At 44.8% G+C, this 21,007-nt stretch overlaps 1 protein-coding gene across 8 annotated transcripts in view; it reads right to left on the minus strand.

The window, feature by feature from the left end:
* Nucleotides 1-335: 335 nt before the first annotated feature.
* Nucleotides 336-21,007, minus strand: part of HOXB3 (homeobox B3) — an 88,562-nt gene continuing 67,890 nt past the window's right edge. For 6 of the 8 annotated variants that reach the window (XM_083470072.1, XM_083470066.1, XM_083470068.1 and 3 more), the window contains 2 exons: nt 10,470-11,073; nt 336-4,547 (listed from right to left, as the gene is read on the minus strand). In XM_083470072.1, coding sequence (XP_083326198.1) covers nt 3,775-4,547; nt 10,470-10,947 — 1,251 coding nt within the window. In that variant the 5' untranslated portion in view covers nt 10,948-11,073 and the 3' untranslated portion in view covers nt 336-3,774. The other 2 variants (XM_083470069.1, XM_083470073.1) reach the window with 2 other exon arrangements.

The following is a 21,007-nucleotide window of genomic DNA, read 5'->3' on the forward strand; positions in this document are numbered from 1 at the left end:
CGGGGGGGGGGAGAGAGAGAGAGACAAGGCGGAGATCGGGGGAGCTGGAGAAGAAATGAACCCCCTAGCGATTAACTTTTTAAGTAAACACAATCATCTAGGAGAAAGTGCTCGGATTTTATAAGCTGTAAAAATAAAGCAGCGACAGTCATAACCTAAGGGAGAAGCGGGAGAGAAGGAAATAGATAAATGTCTTTCTCGTTAATGTCTGAAAAAATTAGAAATGAAACGTGTTGTTCTTTTTTCCACCACCCCTCCCCTATCTGACAGCTCCAAAGCTTTTTTTCTCTCTTCTTCTGCCTGTTTTCAAACCCGACCAATGGAACAAGAGCCAATTAAGAACAGAAAGTTTATTCAAGAATTGTTCAACAGACAACCCTTAAGGAAATAAATAAAGTTATCTACTGTAAAGAACAAAGAAAGATGTTTCAAAAAAGAGGAGGAGGGCGTGGTGGTGGAGGAGGAAGAGGAGAAAGGAAGGAAGGGTTTAGCTAGTTCTTCTAACTGAGGACTATACAATTACAGCCTGGCTCGGATTTCATGCCTCCAGTAGAACTAAACACATTATTTTAAGTACGAAGGTAACTACTGGCTTTTCCCTAAATTACAATAACTAAAAAAAGAAAGAGAAAAGGAAAAAACTGGTTGTACAATGACAAGGAAAAAACACCATATTCCTTTATAACAAGTAAATACTAAAAAAAGTACATATTTTTCTTATAAATACATAAATGTTGGGGATAAATAATACAAAACCAACAAAAGGGGAAAAAATAGTTTAAAACTGGCTATAACCAATAAATATATAATATATATATATTTATATATATGAATGTTCACCGGAACACGCGCACACACCCCATTGAAAGACGTCTCCAATGGGTGTCCTTCAAAAAGTTGGTATATATACCCATTAAAATGTAAACTCTAAGTGCAAGAAGGATGCCAGGCCAAAGAGGAAGCGCCAGGAAACACGCCCCCTCCCCAAAGGGCCATTTCCTTCCGCTTCCGTTTGGAGGACATAACAGTTTCTGCTCAAATATACCCTGTTTTCACGTTCAAGAAAAGAGACGCAAAGGAACGCAAGACGCCTTAGAGGTGAGGCTCCCCCGACCCATAGCGAACCCCAAAGAAACGGGGGGAGGCCACCACTTCTCAAGGAAGTAAGGGAGGAAGGTCTCTATTTTTTTCCCCTTCATCATGTCGCCCCCTTGTACATTTTGCACAAAAAAACCCTGTTTTCTTTTTTAAGCCCAGTTTTGCTGTATAAATTAGTTTGCAAAAGGGCACCTCGCTTTCCTCTCTCTCCCCCTCCCCCAGCCCTTGTCGGAGGTAGTGGGGATTCAAGGAGAGGAGCATAGGTAGCCCTAAAGAATTGACAAGGGTGGTGTTTTTAGATAATGGGGTTGTAGGGTGGGCGGAGGAAAGGGTTAAAGGGGGAGGAGAGCCAGCTTAGGAGGGAAAATTCAACAGTTTGTATGTGGTGGAGATGAGTAGGGACTGGAAGACTTCAGGAAGGCCGTTTCCCACTTAACGTCTTAGACTTTTTCTTTTCAAAGAAACCCTTTTGCGGTTAGCTGTGGGGTGGGGGGCGGAAGCTACTTCTTTTAAGACGAATTGGTGTATTCACGATCTACTACGACCACAATTTTTTGTGCATGTTGTATGCTTGCTTTTTTTTACCCTTAAAAAAAGAAGTAAAGAAATTAAACTATCTGTGTCGTTTGATTCTTCCATTCCTCCCCGACCCCCGCAAAATAAATAAATAAAAATCAGCCCCATTTTTTCTACATTCAAAATATTTGTGTCGAAACCCCAGGACCAAAATTAGTTGAAAATGCAAATTGAGAATGGATGTATTGACTCCAGGAATTGTCCATTTATTTGTCAGGTTTTGAAAAGTGTATTGTAAGTGGGGGTTAAATTCACTGGTGAGCGGCCCCCCCCCCGCAAGTTCATTGCTCAATATCAACTGGCCTTGCTGTCTGATATCTATGTATCTAAATGTGTACCTGATTGTCTCTACAACATCTACTCAGTAGCCTAAGATTGTAGATAAATGCATTTCTCTCTCCCCCCATGGGTTTTTATTACAATTTGTGGTGCAATCCTACATACGCCTACTCAGAATTCCCAGTGAATTCAATGAGATTTACTTCCAGGTAAGCATATACTGTATAAGAGAGCAGCCTGAATGGTGTTTAGATCTGGGAAGAGTATTCTTATGGACACAATGCCAAACAGGAGCAGAACGTCTGTGAGTTCCATTTCCATGATCTTCAGCAGCATTCCGCCTCCATTGTGTCCATCAACTCCAATGCTTTCAATAAGTGTTATTGCCAAAGCAAGCGCTTTGAGGACTGACATCTGTAGGATAATCTTGAGCAACCTATTTTAATCAGTTTCATCTGTATTAAAGGAAAGGAGCTACATCAATTTATACCAATAAATTATTCTGCCGGCTTTTTAATGGTCTGCCTAGGGCATATACACAAGGCCACACATTTTTCATTGGGAGTAACTGGCAGTGACAACATTTGGTATCGTCACTCCACCCACCCATGATCCTGAAAGGGGGAGGGGGAAGGCGAGTTCTTTGCCACCCGGGTAGTTACACACCAAAGGGTGGTTTCAAGAGGTGGGCTTGGAGCCCTGGTTTTGTGGCATGCAGGACTCAGTCTTGGGGTTGCTCTGCGGTGGGTGGTGTGGTGTGAAAGTTTGCTACTGTTGCTTGGCTACAAGCCTTATAAACACACACAGCCATAAATGCTCTAGCTTGGAAGTCTCGCTGGTCTCAGTGGAACGTCTTTCCAACTGAGGATGCTTAAAATGTAGATTTACTTGGGAGCAGTAAGAGTAATTCCACACTAAAAGAACTAGGTGGGCGAGCTACACCACTTCAAACTGCATATGGGGAATTGCATTTTAAAATGCTCCGTCATTTAAGATAGATACACTCCCTGTATGTAGAAATCTAGCACGTCAGGAATATGTGCTAGTTCACTGCAGGCAGGGTTTTGTTTTAAACTTTTTTTGGGGGGGCAGGAGCATTTAATAAAAATGATCCACACACCCCCTGCAGTTTGAAAAGCTACTGTCTAGAACCCTGCCACCTCAGTCTGCCCACTGAAAAAAGAAGATTCCTCCTTGAGAAACCTCGCTGAGTTCACAACATTCGATTTAAGTGATGGCCATCAGCTGGACTTAATTGAAACTAGGGTCCTTTAAGGCCCAGTCAAGGGATCTGCTCCCCCCCCCCCACTTTCCCCACTTTTTAACACGAGGTCTCACATTCGAAAGTTGCCAAGGACTTTGTGCTGTATGTGCAGAGTGCATTTTGTCCCACCCCCTGGAAACACAAGCCACTCCTCCACGCACCCCAGTTCTGAGGATGGGATTGGCCGAAAGGTTCCCAAATCAAATGACGTGACCGGCAGGCGAGCTGCTTAGCTCCCTGCCCCTAGGAAGCCAACACCCCGCCCCCCCATTAACACCGACTCCCGCCTGCTCCTCTTGTGGGGCGTGGGGGACAATAGTAGGCTGGGGCAGAAGGAAGGAAGAGGCAGAAGGTAACCCTTCCGATTTGCAGGGCGCATCTAAAGCGTTTCCTAAAGGGTTTCAACACAAATACTTTTTGTCTGTTTGTTCCTTTAAGAGAGAGCGAGCGAAAGCTCACCAACACAACCAACAAACCGATCCAACCCACCCAGCCACCCCCGCCACGTCCCAGTTGTCTGTTAACTCCCACCCCCCACCCGATCCGGCCCCTCCTCATCACAGATGGGTCAGTTTGGGCGCCTCTTGGATTCTACCCTGAGTCGAAGCGTGGTGGGTGGAAAGGTCTGTGTAAGTCGGGTGGGACTCGCAAGGTCCATGGTGCTGGTTAGCGCCCATTTGAGGGGGGCCCCCGTTGTACTCCATGCTGGCTGGCTGGTGATGCTGGAGGGGGTTCAGCCCGTAAAGCGACGGGGCGGAGTTGGGCATGGAGTCCACGTAGTTCCCGCCCACGTACACGGGGCTGCCTTGCATATTGGGGGGCCCGTATCCGCCTCCCCCGTTACCCTGTAAGACGTGCGGGTCGTACTCCGGCGGCGCCGTGTTGGCGTACTTCTGTTGGGTGGGGCAGCTTTTGATGGGGTTTTGGTAGGCAGTGGGCATGGCGTAGGCATTCTGGTGGGGTTTGCTGAAGGAGGGCGGAGACGGGGCGTCGTAGTTCGAGGTCATGGGGTGCAGGGCGCCCAGGAAGCCCGCCGAGGATTGCATGGTTTGCGGGGGGCTCCCCGTCGGGGATGGGCCCCCGGAAGAAGAGCCCAAACCTTTCGACTTCTGATCCTTCTTGTACTTCATTCTCCGGTTCTGAAACCAGATCTTGATCTGCCTCTCGCTGAGGTTCAACAAGTTTGCCATCTCCACCCGTCGGGGCCGGCACAGGTATCGGTTGAAATGGAATTCCTTCTCCAGCTCGACGAGCTGGGCGCTGGTGTAGGCCGTGCGGGCTCTCTTGGAAGCCGAGTTGCCCGGAGGGCTTTTCTCGCCGCTGCAGCTTTCTGGAGAGGAGGTCGGGAAATGAAATCAGAGATAATTACTTACATGCAGAAAATTGAATGCACAGGCCTCTTAATAAATCCTCCAACAGGCGAGAAGACTTGCAGCCTCCCCTCCTCCTTCCATTTCCCCCACTCCATAATCATGTCATTTATTAAGAGTTCTGTTCTCCAAAGCTGCCCCCTCGCTTTATGAAAATTTGATCATGTCATGCAGAAAAGGAATCCGAGGCTATTTATTTGGGAGTCGATTATTTTGAAGCAGACCCTTTCAAAGGAAATTACGCCTGGCAAGTGGGCAGTGTTTGGAAAGCAAAATTAATCAGGCGCTCCTGTACACAGGCCTGCAGTGTCAGTGTCCTTGTTATTCTGCGTGATTTAAACAAGCCCACAAAAGCACATGCGCCCTTCTACATACGTGTGTAAGGCGCAAATATCAGTATATGCTTGCCAATGAGCTTCTCTATTTTTCTTACTCACTCTCTCTCTCACACACACACGCTATGCTCAATCTAGTGGGCAGGTCTCTTGTGCAAGCTTTCTTTCACTGCAATGGAGGTCTGTGAACTGCCTGCTGGGTTGTGCTCCATGTGTTCCTACAACCAAAACTGAAATTTGGAACCTCTTTCCTACGCCAAATATTGGATAAATAACAGAGTGCCTCTGAGCATGTGCAGAGGGCCTTTTTCCATCACTAACTAAAACCAACATCAGAGATGGGGGGGGGAGGTAAAAGCTTTCAGGGGCAGGATTCATCTTTTTCATACAGACCAGAATCCCAATACATGTCCTTTTTAAAAGGGAAACACATTCCTGGGAGGGGGGAGTTTTGCATCTGATTCCAGTGCTGTGGATTGCAGCCTAGCTGAAGGAAGTAAAATTGACTGTAAATCAGTGGAGCACAGGCCTAGTTCAATGTAGTGGTAGAGTCTTGATGTAATGCAACTACATCAAGTTTTGCAACTGCAGACTGCAGTTTGGAGTGCCATTTATGTTTAATTGCCTTCAAGGAAACTCACTACAGTGGTCTCTCGGGTTAAGAACTTAATTCGTTCTGGAGGTCCGTTCTTAACCTGGAACTGTTCTTAACCTGAGGTACCACTTTAGCTGATGGGGCCTCCCACTGCTGCCGTGCTGCTGCCGCGAGATTTCTGTTCTCATCCTGAGGCAAGGTTCTTAACCCAAGGTACTATTTCTGGGTTAGCGGAGTCTGTAACCTGAAGCGTCTGTAACCCGAGGTACCACTGTACAGGAAAAAAATGTGTTGAAGGTTCTAGCCCATTCTGCCCATTACTATTCTAGTTCTTGGCATGCATGAAGATTATGTAAGCAAGCAGTTGCAAAAAAATGAACAAAATTCGCCCATTTTCTGAAGTAGGGCAGTCCATTTTACTACCTCAGAAGTACCACCTCATTCTACTGCATGTGTACTTTTCAACTTTTTTGAGAGAGAATTGCATATAAGAAAAATATACCCAAAGATGTCTGTATCTGTTATTTATATGTGTGTGTGCCTGTACCTCTGAGATATATCTACATGCATGTATTGTGGTTCATTGCTCATTTAGCAATTTAGGTCTGTACAGTGGTACCTCAGGTTACATACGCTTCAGGTTATAGACTCCGCTAACCCAGAAATAGTGCTTCAGGTTAAGAACTTTGCTTCAGGATGAGAACAGAAATCATGCTCCGGTGGCGCGGCAGCAGCAGGAGGCCCCATTAGCTAAAGTGGTGCTTCAGGTTAAGAACAGTTTCAGGTTAAGAACGGACCTCCAGAACGAATTAAGTACTTAACCCGAGGTACCACTGTACTGACTACATGATGTTTGTGACATTCACAGGACTATAAATGTGGGGTGCATTATTACTAGAGCAGTCAAGTGCAACATTTCCCTGTTGCCTAGAATGGACTCACAGGGGAATGTGGCTCCAGACAGGGAGGACTTCCTGTCATACCTGCTCTGGAGCTTCCTACCCCTGTGTGTGACCAGGTGGATGAGCGTGACCCTAGCTGACCAGATAAAAGGGCTGGTCACACAACCATCTCTCTTTTGGACTCTTACTTTCTTACTCTTGGACTCTCACTCTCCTGGCTCTTAGCCAGTGCATGACTCAAATGTCACATAGGATGTAGTCCACAAGCAGAAAGTCTGAGATGTAGCTCAGACTTCTTTTTACTGTAACCACAAGATAAAGCCTGCCTTCAGATTACTTCTGTGAACTGGATGTGAGTAAAACTTTATTCTTACTTTTAAAGACGACTGTGCTGTGTTGTTATTATTTTAAGAGGGAAATAAAGGGGACACATACCAGAAACAAGCCAGACTTGACAAGCCAGACTGGATTGCTTAATTAAAGGATTCTAACAAATCATCAACTGGTTTGTAATAAGTTGCAAAGGGAATGTGTTCTGCTGTTTACTCACTAGCATGAGTGAGGAGGGATAATATCGAAACAATATATCCTCTCCTACCTTCCTTAACATTCCTGCAGTAAAGAATGCTAACCACTTTTTAAACATTGAGGGATATGTTTTATAAGTGGCAGAAAGATTATTCTATCATTTACAGTGGTACCTCGGGTTACAGATGCTTCAGGTTGCAGACTCCGCTGACTCAGAAATAGTACCTCGGGTTAATAACTTTGCTTCAGCATGAGAACAGAAATCGTGTGGCGGCAGCAGGAGACCCCATTAGCTAAAGTGGTATCTCAGGTTAAGAACACTTTCAGGTTAAGAACGGACCTCCAGAACGAATTAAGTTCTTAACCTGAGGTACCACTGTACTTGGAAGGGGAACAGTAGAAGCTGGGAGAAATTTGTGTGTTCATCATCCAGTAATTGCAACATGGTGTATGAAACAATCTTTGTAGATCAGAAGCTGGGATTTCATATAATCTCATCAAACATATTTCCTTAAGAAATGCGTTTTCACATTCAGGAGTAAGGCATGCAGTGATGTGTTATCAACTGGTGTGCATCCATGTGGGAATCAGTGAAACTTCGAATGCATTGTGATTTTAAAGAAAGTGGGCTGGATCCACACAAAGTTAGTTGCACATAGAATGCAATCCTAACCTTGCCTACTCAGAAGAAAACCCTATTGAATTAAATGGGGCTTACTCCCAGGTAAGTGGGGTTAGTATTGCAGTCTTAGTTCTCATTGAAATCAATGGGAGAAGGTACTCACAACTTACCAAGCGCTTAATGATTTCCATGAGAAATGGGGCATTTACTTAGAACTCCTGAGCGCTTGTCTGTTTCCAGGTAAGTGCATTTCACAGTCAGAAACATCACTTATTTGCTTTGTTCTGTTTATCATTGGCAACTTGTCTAAGGCAGATCAGCTTCAGAATGCTTGATATCTGCTTGTCTCCTTAAATGCTTTTTCCTCCCACACAGATGATACAGGCAAAGTTCATCAGCCCCAGAGCCACAGTATAAGATTTACTCATGAATAAAAAGAGGTTGTGAGTTTGCAAACTATGTCACAACCAAAACAATATAGCTTCTTTGTAGGCCCAAATTATACTTCAAATTGGCTGCAGCCTTAATTCAGGCACTAATCCAGTTCTGTGCATTTTGTGCAATGGCAACACTTTGTTTTATACAAATTGTGCACACAAATTGCATGGTACACACTGCACACATTTCACTACTAGAGCATGTTATGCACAGGAACTTTGCATGGAAAACTGGTTGAGATAGCCCAAGAAAACAAATCCTTTTCACTCAGGAAGAACAGTCCTGGTGGACTGTGTAGTCCAGCATTCTCTTCTCACAGTTGTGGGATATATAAAATAAGGCAGTCAAAACCAACAACTTCTGATTGCTAGAAAGGCACACACACAGAGGAAGTTGGATCTCAGAGTCTACAGGAAATTCTCCCTGTGAGAGCCACTCCCACTGTGTCCAGCCAGGTAAAGGGGCACAACCTTCTCTCTCTCTGATCTCTGCTATCTGATCTCTTCCCTTTGATGCTTCATCAGTGACTAGGGAAGTAAGACATGTGCTGAGTCTGAGTCACAGCTCAGACTCCAAGTCTAATCTAAACTATAATATATGTCTGTAGCTACATTTTAAGCCTGCCTCAAGACTGCTACTGTGAAACTGAGTGAGTAAATCTATCTTTACTTATAAGAGGACTGTTTTGCATGTTTATTGTTTTAAGAAGAAGAAAGGGGGGGAAATAACAGGAAATCCAGTCTGCAGTAAAGCATCCTGAATTACTTAAATTAAAAGGCTAAAGCTAGCTTCCTTATTTTTTGCTGACAAAGGGATGTACTCTGCCAAACTCACAAAGGATAATATCTAAGAAATATATCCTTTTCTATTTTTCATACTCATCCCTACAACAGTGGCCAGTCAGATTCCTGTAGGGAACCCACAAGCAGGACAAATGAATCAATTCCCAAATAAGAGCCATATCCTAAGTTTGCTTAGAAGTAGGTTCCACTGAAGTCACTCACACTTCTTTCCAAGTTAATATCCTTAGAATTCTGACATATATATCCTAAGGATGGCATCCAGAGTCATGCAGCTGTTTTGTCCTATATAAAACCTGCTGTCTTTAATACGACTTTCATCAAAATATCAAGAGAGACAGGAAAAAAAGCCATTTTGCCTGAGTATGGTATAACAGTAGCCTTTAGCACTGCAACAAATCAGTTACTCTCTGGCTGGTATTAGTGAGCATCCATGCTAAGCCAATGAGATATAAAATGGAGTACATCACACTTCTTGGGCTTTGATGGAAACACATTTTGTCAGGGATAAAAACCAGGCATTGAGCCAATGACAGCCAGATTTTGCAAGGGACCGAGAGTAGGATGGCAGAGTCCTGAGGTGATGGAGCAGACTGCAACACTTCAGAATGCAAGCCAGGGATCAGCCTTTAGGTCAACAGCAACAACAACAACTACTACTACTCATTGCAAGGAAGAAAGGAAGGCTAGAACCTTTCTCCTCCACCTGCTTTTAGTTTCTGGGCAGTTTTAAAAAAATAAGCACAGAAAACCTTCCAAAATGTTCCTCCCACCTGTAGCCCAAAGTGGCACAACTCTATCTCACCACATCTCCCTGCTGCATATGTAGACTAGCCTTGAGTTCAGCAACTGGCATCCATGCGAGCCAATTTCATCTGGCATAAAAGCAGAGTGCTTTCGACCACAGCCTGGTTATCACTGTCACTTGGGTCAGACACTGTGTGTGGTGGTGGCGGCGGGACTAGCCCAGACTGGCTTTAATACCCAGATGACCCCCAAAGCCATGACCTTCTTTGAGAGACTGGAGACCCAATGCAACTTTCTGAGCTATGGACGCATGTAGGCAAAGTAAGTCTCCCTATCCCCTTTCTTTGCTCTTTTGCCTTCCTTGCACACTCCAGAAGCCCATTTCTCATACCATCAACACCTTAATCTACTGCTCCTCCTATTGCCTGCCACCCTCACCCCATCCAGTCTAAGCCTTGAGGCCACTCCCCACTTGTACATCAACCTCCGGTTCAGGGTCTTTAGCAGGCCTAGCACCACTTTTTGGAGCCACCAATGTCTTGCTCGTCCTCTAGGTCTTAACCTACCCCTGGGTCTTCATATGTCAAGCAGGGACCTTTGCATAATCCCTGCCTTAGCAGTGGCTCACAGTAACCCATTGGGAGCCTGCCATTATTATTGTTGTTATTTTGTGGCTCTTTGTACAGCTGCAGTTAGCTGATGTTGGACTCAGAGCCCCTCTCCTTCCAATGGGCCTTGCCCTTTGGGTTGCATGCATTAACATATCCTTTCAGCACCCCCATCCCCATCTTCCTCTAGATAGGAAGCTTTGGACACCGGCCTCCTTCCCCGTCCAGCCTGGCCCCACTGTGCCCCTGCACCTGTGTGCGTGTGTGTCTTATGCACATTGATGGTGGATATTCCAAAAGCAGATACCTGCGCTGGGGGAGCTGTTTTTCTGCTTGGAGTTTTGCCTCGACTCTTTCATCCAGGGGAAAATCTGTTTGGCGAGAGCGGCGTTACTAGAGCCCAGGCTGGCTTTGCTGGGGGCGCTTTTGACCCCCCCAGGCTGGCTGTGGTTATTGCTGCTGCCGCCCCCGTTGCTGCTGCTGCTGCTGCTGCTGTTGGTGGCGGTGATAGGATTGGGGGGTGGCGAGACGGGCGGGGGCGGGTGGTGCTCCTGAGGCAGGCTGGGGCGCATGCAGCTCCCGTTCAGGTCTTTCGTTTTGGCCAGAGGGGAGGCGTTGCCGAGGGACTGGAGGGTGCAGGCCGGCCTCTGGTAGTCGTGGTTCTCCACGTGAGCCGCAGGCTGGAAGGGCTGCGGCGGAGGGCCCTCGTAGCCGAACCCATTGGCTCCCTGGTAGGAGTAGCCCCCGAAGAGCGTGGAGGTGTCGTAGTAGGTTGTTTTCTGCATGGCTGGGGCTCCCCGAGGTTCTCGCGCGCTGCTACCAGGCTCTGGCTGACCCCCTCATGGAAGGACATTGGCACCCCCAAGGTCACGTGGTGAGGAGGCCTTCCCCGGTGTCTTTTGCAAGCTGACCTGAAAGGTTAGAAAGGCACACACAATAATACGGCACGGCCTATGAATCCATCTTGGTCATTGAAAAGCCTCGTGACATGAATAGCTCGGGCTGCTGCGCGCGAGGGGAGCGGACAGCAGATGCTGCCTGGGCGCTCCTGGGCGCGCCTCTCGGCGAGCCCCTTCTCCCCTGGAGCAGCCTCGCCAACTATTCCAGGACAAAACACAGAGAAGGGGAAAGGGGCTCCTCAGGCCCGCTTGGATCACTGAAACCGACCCCTGAGCAGTATTGTCCTTTTGTTCTTTCCAATTGGGTTGGTATTGTTAGAGAACCATTGCTGAGATAGGGATAGAAATCTTCCAACGGGGGGAGAGAGGATTTCTTATAGGCCATTCAATCTAACTCTCTAAGGTGTGCACATAGGTGCCTGCCTGCATACATAACATTGTCAATATCCACACACACATTCATACAGGAAGAAGTCGACCACCCCCACTCGTAAGAAAGCAATAGAGTCTTGGCTTTCTCCACGCGAATCTCAAGCCCGTCAATTTCCGCGAGCAAAACCTCCCAAAAAGGGGCCCGAGCAGAAATAAAACCCAGCTGGGAAGTAAAAGTCCCATAGGGGCTGACTCCCAGATAAGCAAAGTGCAAGTTTGAGATGTGAAGTCACTTGGTAGATCCATACTGGATAGGTTTCTTCTGTACCGGTGGTATCATTTTTATATCTATCCACACACACAAACACATTGTATGCATGCAATTATCAAGTTCTTCTAAGCTGAATTCGTATTATAATTTAATATTCTCCTGCTATGATTCCCACCCCAACAAGGAACCTCAGAAAAATAATATAAAGTGTACAAGTATAGATTGTGTAAGAGGATTTTTTAAAAAAATCACTGTTACCTTAAAATTGATCAGGATCCATGTTTTTAAATCAACATTTTAATGTTAAACATAAAACTGAACTCAGCTTCTGACATTCCGCCATATGGTCCACTTGCAGCATAAGGCTAGACATGTTTACTCGGTAGTAAGTCCCAGTGTGCTCAAGGGGGCTTACTCCCAGGAAAATGTAAATATAGGACTGCCGCGTTAGTGCGCTGAATTTAGAGAGATGTGGTGGCTGGGAACGTTGTCAGATTTAGAGACCTGTGCTGAATTCTTTGATGTTGGCGCTTTTGATACTGTTTTCCATGTTGTTTTTGCAACTCTCGTTACAGTTTGGAAACAGGCTCTAGAATCCACTCTACCCTGCAAGCCCTTAACAAATCTGGTTCAGTTGCGACTCCCAAGGTGCTAGTCATATATATATATATATATATATATATATATATATATATATATATATATGCTTCCTTCTATGGCTTCTCACCCTTTCTTTAAACAAAATAAAACACAACCCAGTTTTGCCACCAGGCCATTTGGTTATTTTCTTTCCCTTTAACTTTTATGTTTGGTTTGTCCTCCCTTTATTTAGGGGTGGGAGGAGGAAATTCCTTCCTCAAAAAGAAAAAAAAGGATGTATCCTTCTAAGGAAACATTAATTTTCTCCATGTTGGAAGGGCACAAAAAGGCTAGAATTATTTAATGGGTCAAATAATAAATCAATAGAGAAAGCACACACACGGAAGGATGAAAAAGAGAGAATCCTGTTTCACTGTATTCTGTATTTCATTTCAAATGCCTTTTTTCCCAGTGAGCTACAATCTATTATACTCCCCTACAGAATGAAAAATAATACTGTAACCCAATATTGGTCAATTCTGACCATAGGAACGCACACACAACAGGAGCAACCTTCCCCCCTGACTTCCCTACATCTATGCACTTCAAAACCTAAATATAATTCAGACCTCATACCCAACCACATGCCCCACCTCCTCCTCCACGAACCTCCTCCTCCTCCTCTTCAGTTTATGCCTGTATAAATTCTGCAGTTTGCAGAACAGCAACTCTAAAAGTCTGTGTTGTGATCCTTTCGCATTTTCCATGGATTAGATACAACCGTTGCCTTCTAGAAGCAGGCTGTTAAAATATTTGCTATGTATTAACTGGAAAGAATGATAGAGTTGCTGTCTTATTTCAGCTGTTCCTTAGCAGACATAAACACTCGAGTGCTCTCATGGCAATAGATTGATTAAAAATAAAGAAGAAACGCAATAATCATTAATTCGATATTAAAAGACTGGGTTCGCTGAAACTGACTAAGCGGTTCAGCCATAACGATAATTTTACTAGGCCTCGCTGGTTTGTTTTGGATTTCTTGGGACCTCTGGAAGGCCTACGAGAAGGTGGAGGCAAATGTCTTCTTCTTTTAAAGGAAGAATTAAACAGTGCATTAAAAATTAATCCCCATTCTACTCTTCTCGAAAAGGAATCCAAAGTGGCCTGAGCGTTCAGTAGCGAAGATTTTTTCGCCCCTTTTGTATCTCATCTCTCAACACGTCCCAAATGTCGGTCATTTATCTTAGTCGGAGACGGGTGGAATCGTAAATGATTTACTCCAAGGAATTGTTGCTGTAGTTGTTGGGATGTGCGTGTGTTTTAAAAAGCACCCCGAAATCTCCAACGGAATAATAAATAGGACTAGTGCATTGGAAATTAGTCCTCGAAATGGTAACCGCAGAAGTTCCTTCTCTCGCTCTCTCTCTCGGAAGTTTCGTTTTTATTCCAGAAGAGGAACCTGGATTCTAAATAAAAGCCTCTCTTCTCGGCAACTTTTGCAAGAGAGAGATATATTTATTTTTTGCAAATTGATTTTTTTTTTATAAAAAAAGAGTGAATCCAAGAATCTAGAAGCCCGTTAAAGGGTTTGTGCCAAGAGCGAAGGGAAGGCCGTGGAGCATGGGAAAATATAGTATTAAAAGCTCCCTTTAACCTCCATGTTGGAAAAAGAATTCTAAAATTCGCAGTCCTACTCTGGTTATGGGAGAAAACCGGAGAGCCTTTCTCCTTAGGGTGTATTTCTCCATAGTAGGGCAAAGGCAATAAATAATAATAATAATAATAATAATAATAATAATAATAATAATAATAATAGTAAACTGGGGTTCCGGACAACTCTCCAGCTCACAGCAAATTGTTCACTACATTTAGAGCTTCCCCCCTTGAAAAATTAAAGGGGGGGAAATTCTCCACCACGTCAAAGAGAGAGAAAGAAAGCGTTCTAGATGAAAAGGCGAAGGAGAAAGGGGGAGGAAAATAGAAGGGGAGAATAGCAAAAAGAGGGGGGAAAGGGGGGTAGAAAGAAGGGGAGGGAAGGAGGGGGGAAGAAGAAGAAGAGAGAGAGGGTGAGAGTGAGAGAGAGAGGAGAGAGAGAGAGACGCTGCGTGGAAGGAAGCTTAAAGCTTGTGAACTCTTCATGAACCGCGATGCGAGTCATACAGCTATAAATCATGGAGACACGGTCTCCGCCATTCACAAACTGATAGCCTATTTCGGTCCACCTTACCTTAGCCTCTGACGAGAGCAGCGCGGCGAGCAGACATAATATATTTTCGCAGCCAGCAAGCAACGCAATCAATAAGCGAGGAGAGCTCCCCCCATTCCTCTCCCGTGCTGTTTTTTTTTTTTTTTTAATGTTCAAGGAATATCTAGAGAGAGAAATCCGGTCATAACGCCAAAAGGAGGGGGGACATCTCTATAGGAGCTTACGGTGAGGGATGCTCGGGTCCTCTCTCTCTCTCTCTCTCGCCTCTCTCTCTCTCTCTTTCTCAATCCGTTTGGGGAGGAGTGCGGGGGGGGGGGAAGGTGAGAAGAGGTAGGAACCACAAGATGCTAGACAGCCTTCCAAAGATGTATAGGGAATCCTTTGATTGTGGCTGCCCTATAGTCTTGGTACGCCCTGTTCACGGTTAACAATGGCCTCTGGCTTAACAGCAGAAGGCAAGAGAGAGGGAGAGAGGGAGAGAGAGAGGGGGAGAGAGAGAGAGAAAGAGAGAGAGAGAGAGAGACAGGGTACAGAGGAGGGGGAAACAGAAAGAATAGCTGACATGAAATCCTCGACAAGGAATGCTTAGACTGAGATTTAAATGACATAATAATAACATCCAGTTATTATTTTTGTTAAACCGGGCAATTTAAAACAAGAAAGCGCGGGAGGGGGAGGGGTTGAGGGGGGATTCAGGAGAGAGAGATGTAGAGATTTCGTTTCTGGGGGCTGGGGGAACGGAGGGGTGGTTTTCCCCCCCCTTCTCCCTCCTGCTTTGGGAGGGCTTGGGCAAACGCCAAGGTTGCTTCCTGACGGCGTCAGGAGTGGAAAGGAAATATGCAAATAGAGAGGTGGCGGACAGAGGCCTAGCAGGATAGCAAAAGCTGTATTGATTCACGTGCTTCGCAATTAGGTGTCAAGTTATGCTAATAAATCTTTGGAACAGAGGCAGATTTTCTTTCTTTCTTTCTTTCTTTCTTTCTTTCTTTCTTTCTTTCTTTCTTTCTTTCTTTCTTTCTTTCTCTCTCTCTCTCTCTCTCTCTCTCTCTCTCTCTCTCTCTCTCTCTCTCTCCCGCAATTTCCTTCAGCAGAGCAAGCGGGGGATAACTCTCTCAGACCTCCATTGTAACCCACCCTGGCCAAAATGGACTGCATAACCCTCCGATATTACTTAATTATTATGACAAGCATATGCGGGGAGGGGGAGGGAGACGCGGCAAAAGGAAGCAGCATTTTAAAAACAACAGCTCTTGAGAACATCTCCCTGAAAAGTTTTACAAACCTTCTGGGCGACATGAAAGGGAAAGTTTTAGAAAGTTTATGTACTTAACCTGGTTGAGTGCTATTGGTTCCCCGAATGCTCACGTTGTGTATGCATTATGGGTTACATTGGAGCACGTCAAACTCGGAGCAGACCTGCTGAAATCTTCAACTAGTAAAAGTCCATTGATGTCAATAGGTCTACTCTGAGTATGGCTTAGTCAGATGCCACCCATAATGCAAGCGTTCACACATAGGAAGGAAGAAGAAAGACTGGCTGATCTACATTTCCGGCACCTCTCACCGTGTTATGCTGAACATTTGGGATGCAAAGTTTCATTCAGTTTATTGGGATTTACTTGCAAGCGACTGTGATTGGGGCAGGAATGTGATAAGTTCACCTGACACAGGGAAGTTATTTAACATTAGATAGATGATAGACAGATGGATAGATAGATAGATAGATGACGTCTCTTTAAGTCACTCAAGATTTATGACCCCCTTCCCTGCTCATAACACAAGGCGCTTTGCTTGCCAAGACAAAAACGTTTTCGCTCTGCTTTTGCTGCTGACCTGAAAGGGAGCTGCCGCTACAAACTGAGTGTGGGAGGAAGAAGTTGAGGTGTCTGCACATTTTTGGGTGCGTGCGAGGCAGAGGAAGAAGGGAAAAGGAGAGCTATTGTTATTCTCTCCCCCTCCTTCTTTTTGCACCTCTACCTTGAAGGGGGTAATTGCTAAATCAAGGGGAAACTGGCATTCAGAAAGGGAGTGGACTCTGGAATTGGCTCATTCCTTTCTTGGGATGTTCTTAGTGCTCCCCATCTTTGAGAATGGTCCTGTTTGGGGAAAACTTTGTCACTTAACTTTTCAGACCTAACTTTGTCTCTCATGCCTAAAATTGCAAGTGACTTTATCCACCCGGACAATGTTACCTTATTCCTGTCCACTTTGGTGTTTTTTTTTTATGAGTTATGAAAAGAAATCCTAGATCTGCTTGCGATGGTGGGCTATTTTCTGCTTTGGAAGACCATCCTGAGATTGGACGCTCAACTGAGCCATGGTATTCAAGAAGAACTTCATTGGCAAAACACGTCCTGTGGAATTCTCCGGGTGAAACTTAGAAATCTGCTGCTGGACAATAAGTAGTGCCTCCACGGATGGTAAACCTAACTTTCAGGAGGGGCAAGCACTTTTATTGGCATAAAACTCCCTTTCTTTTACTTTTTCTTTTAAAAAACGAATTAGTAGCATTGTGTGAGTATTTAATACTGTCTTTTTGAATTTCCAGGTCTACTGTCCTTTTAGTCCTTCCAAGACTTAAGGCTGCAATCCCATGCGTATATATCTGGGAGTAAAATCCGTTGAATTCAGTGTGGGTTACATCCGAGAAGGATTGCTCTATATAAGGCTGAAATCTAAACGCTAGGGAGTAAGTCCCATTGAACATACCAGATCGTGTCCTTCTGACTTACATGCTGAGGACTACGATGCATGGGATAGAGGCTCAAAACAAGACCAGGGTAGAAAGCAAAACGATTAAGTGCAGAATGTAAAGTATCAAACTTTCTGTTAAAAAAAAAGAGAGGCCTTGAATAAATCCTTAAGGTCTTTCTGAAACTGGTATGGCATAGGGGCTGCTGGCGGTGCACTTTAGGACCCACAATAGGTCAGTGGTGTTTTCTTAAAACTCACCAGTTCCTAGGCTGCTGGTCCTGAAGGTATAATGGAGAAGTACAATTTGAAAAAGGAGGGGACCTGTTCAAAAGAGAGAACAAGAGAAAGAGAGGGAGAGAGACACATACAGAGAGAGGGGAAAGGGGGGGCGTGTTGGACTGTTTAGTAAAAGTCTAGAACGTAAAAACAGATAAGTTTGGGACAGGAGGCGAATAAATCACTTTGGGTAAAAAATAGCCTCCTCAGTTCCATAACACCACTGTCCAAACACTCCTACCGGAGATTCATCAACAGGACCCAGGTCTTTACCATCGTCGTTCGCTCACTTTAAAAGTTGCCAGCTTTTAACATGTGTGTGCTGGGAGTCAACCGAAGTTAAAGATGATGCATGGACACAGAAGAGCCATTCTTTGGGCGCGAAAGCACGCATTTAGGAGGCATTTCGTTCCTAATATTTCCTAGCAGGCTGGACTGAGAGAGGGTTCTCTTGCCCGACTGGGGAGAGGGTGTTGTTAGCAAGAGGCTTTTGATGTTCTCTAACGTTGTTAGGGTACGGTTTCCCGCGGTTGGGGGGTGGGTGGGGAGTTAACGGGTTTATTTTTTTCCTGTTGGTGAACTTAATGTCTTTCGATTAAAATGACAGGAATAACCTAACAAGGGAGGAATATCCAGATCCATTTATTTTATTTCTTATATGCTTAGCACGTCGTGGTTTTTTAACTTTGGCAGTATATTGGCGAGGGGCCGGGTCCGAGAGAAGGGAGAAGCAACCCCAGTTCATTTACCTGCAAGTAAGCCTCGCTTATTTTCAACGAGTACGTGTGTACACAACACACACACACAGGTCCTTCTGAATCTTTGCAATAGGGCATACACGAACCCAACGCATATAAGCAGGGGCTATTGCTCTCAAGTTAAAGCCTGCCGGAGATCCCAACTTTAATCCCACCGCGGTCTAGTAAGATTCAGAAGGGTAGTCAGATGGTGTCTGGCATTCTCATGTGTAGGCGAACAAAATGGGCCGAAGGAGAAAGCGAATTCGCCAAACAATTAACCGAGGATTTGTGGAAGGCGAACTACTTTGAGATTTATCACTGAAGCTTGGGTAAGGTTTTGGTTTAGGGGAAAAAACGAGAGGGAGGAAGAGGGAGAGATCATTTAAAAATATTTTCGTTTGGGGAAACATTCCTTGGCTCTAATAACCCGGTTTTCCGTTCTGAATGCTAATATTATTAATCTGCAATAAAAACGTCCGCTAACCACACACCAACACTCCCCGAACGGTATCCCTGCATGTCGCAGAACCTCTGGAATATAAATCACGCCCGGGAGGCCCCAGCTGCCCCCATCTCAATTCTGCAGCCTTTGGCAATAATTCCAGCTTCATTCCAACTGCTTCTTGTTGTTCCTAGAGGCGCCCGCCCCTATGAACGGCCACCGAGTTGGCACCGGGCCACTTATACCACTTGCAATCATCGGTGTGCTATTTCTGGCTCTGAGTTTAAATTATTAGTTCTTTGCATCATAAATAAAGTTGTTGCTTTTTTGTTTGTTTTGTTTCATTGTGGAGTGTTTCTATGTGTGAGAAATCTAGCAGCTAATAATAATAATAATAATAATAATAATAATAATAATAATAATAATGATATCACGCTTCTGGGACTCAGTGAATAAACCTAGTGGCGGCAAAATGAGGCCAACGCAAATGAAGGCATCTTACTAAAACGATTTCTGCTAACCTGCTACTGCTGCTGCAGTTCATTAACTACAGTTTGCACGTTCAGCTGCTAGTCATCCAGTATTGCCTTAGTATGATGATAAGACAGTGAGAGGTATAAAACGCACGTGTGAAGTGGTCCTGAGCGCCTTCAGGGAGAAGTCATTCCCATCTTTTTAAATCTCGGCTGCTGGCTTTTGGAGGGCAGGGGTAGTGCGCCAGGGAGGTGGGTCACCAAGACAGCCCCATAAGTGGTGTTAGCCTTTGGCTAGAGAGCAGAAGTGGAGCAATCCAAGTCTAAAAGACATAAAATCCTATAGGGAAGGGGAAAGTGCCTTCAGGAAGGAGAAAACTTCCTCCCCACACACCAAAATCCGTCTATTTTAATGGGGTAAAGTTTCTGCTCAGTACCCACCAAAAAGATGGAAAAGCAGCAAAAAGACAGAAACTCTCGCATTCTAGTGTTTGGTGGTGTCTTCTGGTCTTCTTCGTGTATTTTCTTCAACATAAGGTTTTCTATGTGGCCTGATGGCATTACTTAATGCTGTTGTTATTTATTGCAGAAATACTGTCTGTCCATCTGTCCATCCATCCATCCATCCATCCATCCATCCATCCTTTACGTTTTTATCTTCCCTTTCTGCTGTGGAAATCAAGGCTATCAGTAGTGGTAGCACATTATGGAATAGGGGCAGGTAACCTCAGACCTTCGGTGGCCCTCTAGATATCGTTACCTGGCCCTTGGGGCTTTCCCCAGGCCACAGCCATCTCTCCAGCCCTGTCTGCCACCCTCTTCAAGTATTCTTGCCTGGCTGGAATGTATTATGGAACTCTGATAATGGCTCTTGCTTGCCTTGATGGAGGATGAATAAGGGTGAGTGAATGTGTGTAGAAATCAGACATCAGTACAAAGGTAACATTTGCATTCATTGCTCCACCCACATTTGTCTCTGGCCCCTCCCAGTACTGGCATGTTTGCCTCTGGTTGCCCAGAAGCCAGTGAAAGATGTGGACTGAAAAAACTTCCCCAAAGTTGTTGTAAGACAAGAAATCTTTATATGGGTCCTTTTGTATAGAAATTCTCTACAAACCTTGTTTATTTCATTTAACATCAGTGATGCTTCACTGTAGCTATAGTTGTTTTTAATCTATCTATCCGTGTAGTCATCTATGGAATGCATATTTGTGCTTATGGCTCTAAAACTTTGTATAAGTTATATAGAAATAGAGCTTCGTGGTGGATGGTTGGGTAAAACCTGTTGTTTATGGCCCAACTATTAGGGAAAGGGAGGTAGCTGCCCCAGACAGTTGATTTTGGGTGTCACAAAAGGGCATCACATTGTTAGTCATGTTATATATTGTTATTGGGTTCTTTTTGTTAGTACTTTCACTGTCTGGGAGTTTTTGTTCTTCTTCTTCTTCTTTTTTACTTCAGCTGCCAAAATACCCTGACCAATCTTGGGCACCTGACGGAGGGAGGTGACTGCGGGAAGTAGTGCTGTTTGCTGTTACACCTCAGGCGGCAAAATATATTGAGCAAACCCTATTGTTTTGTCATATGTGCACAGGGAAATGTTCCCCGGAAGCCAGCAGTACTTACTACAATATTTATCTGTTTTTTGTTTGTTTGTTTGTTTTAGGGATTTGTATCCTAAGATGTCTTCCCTGGTTACATAGGAGCAGGTTTAAGAGAACTTCAGTTCTAAAGAACTTGGCTTGGGTGTAAGTGCATCTGACTTAACGAAATTTACATCCAAATAAGTGTGCGATTAACATTCTCCCTCCTCCTCCTCCTCCTCCTTAATCCTCTCATAGCCACACGTGCACGCAAACTCTACCCATGCGCCGACTCAGGATAAACCAGCAT

Source organism: Podarcis liolepis (assembly GCF_965112155.1).
Source record: "Podarcis liolepis genome assembly, chromosome: 13".
Classification (NCBI taxonomy): domain Eukaryota; kingdom Metazoa; phylum Chordata; class Lepidosauria; order Squamata; family Lacertidae; genus Podarcis; species Podarcis liolepis.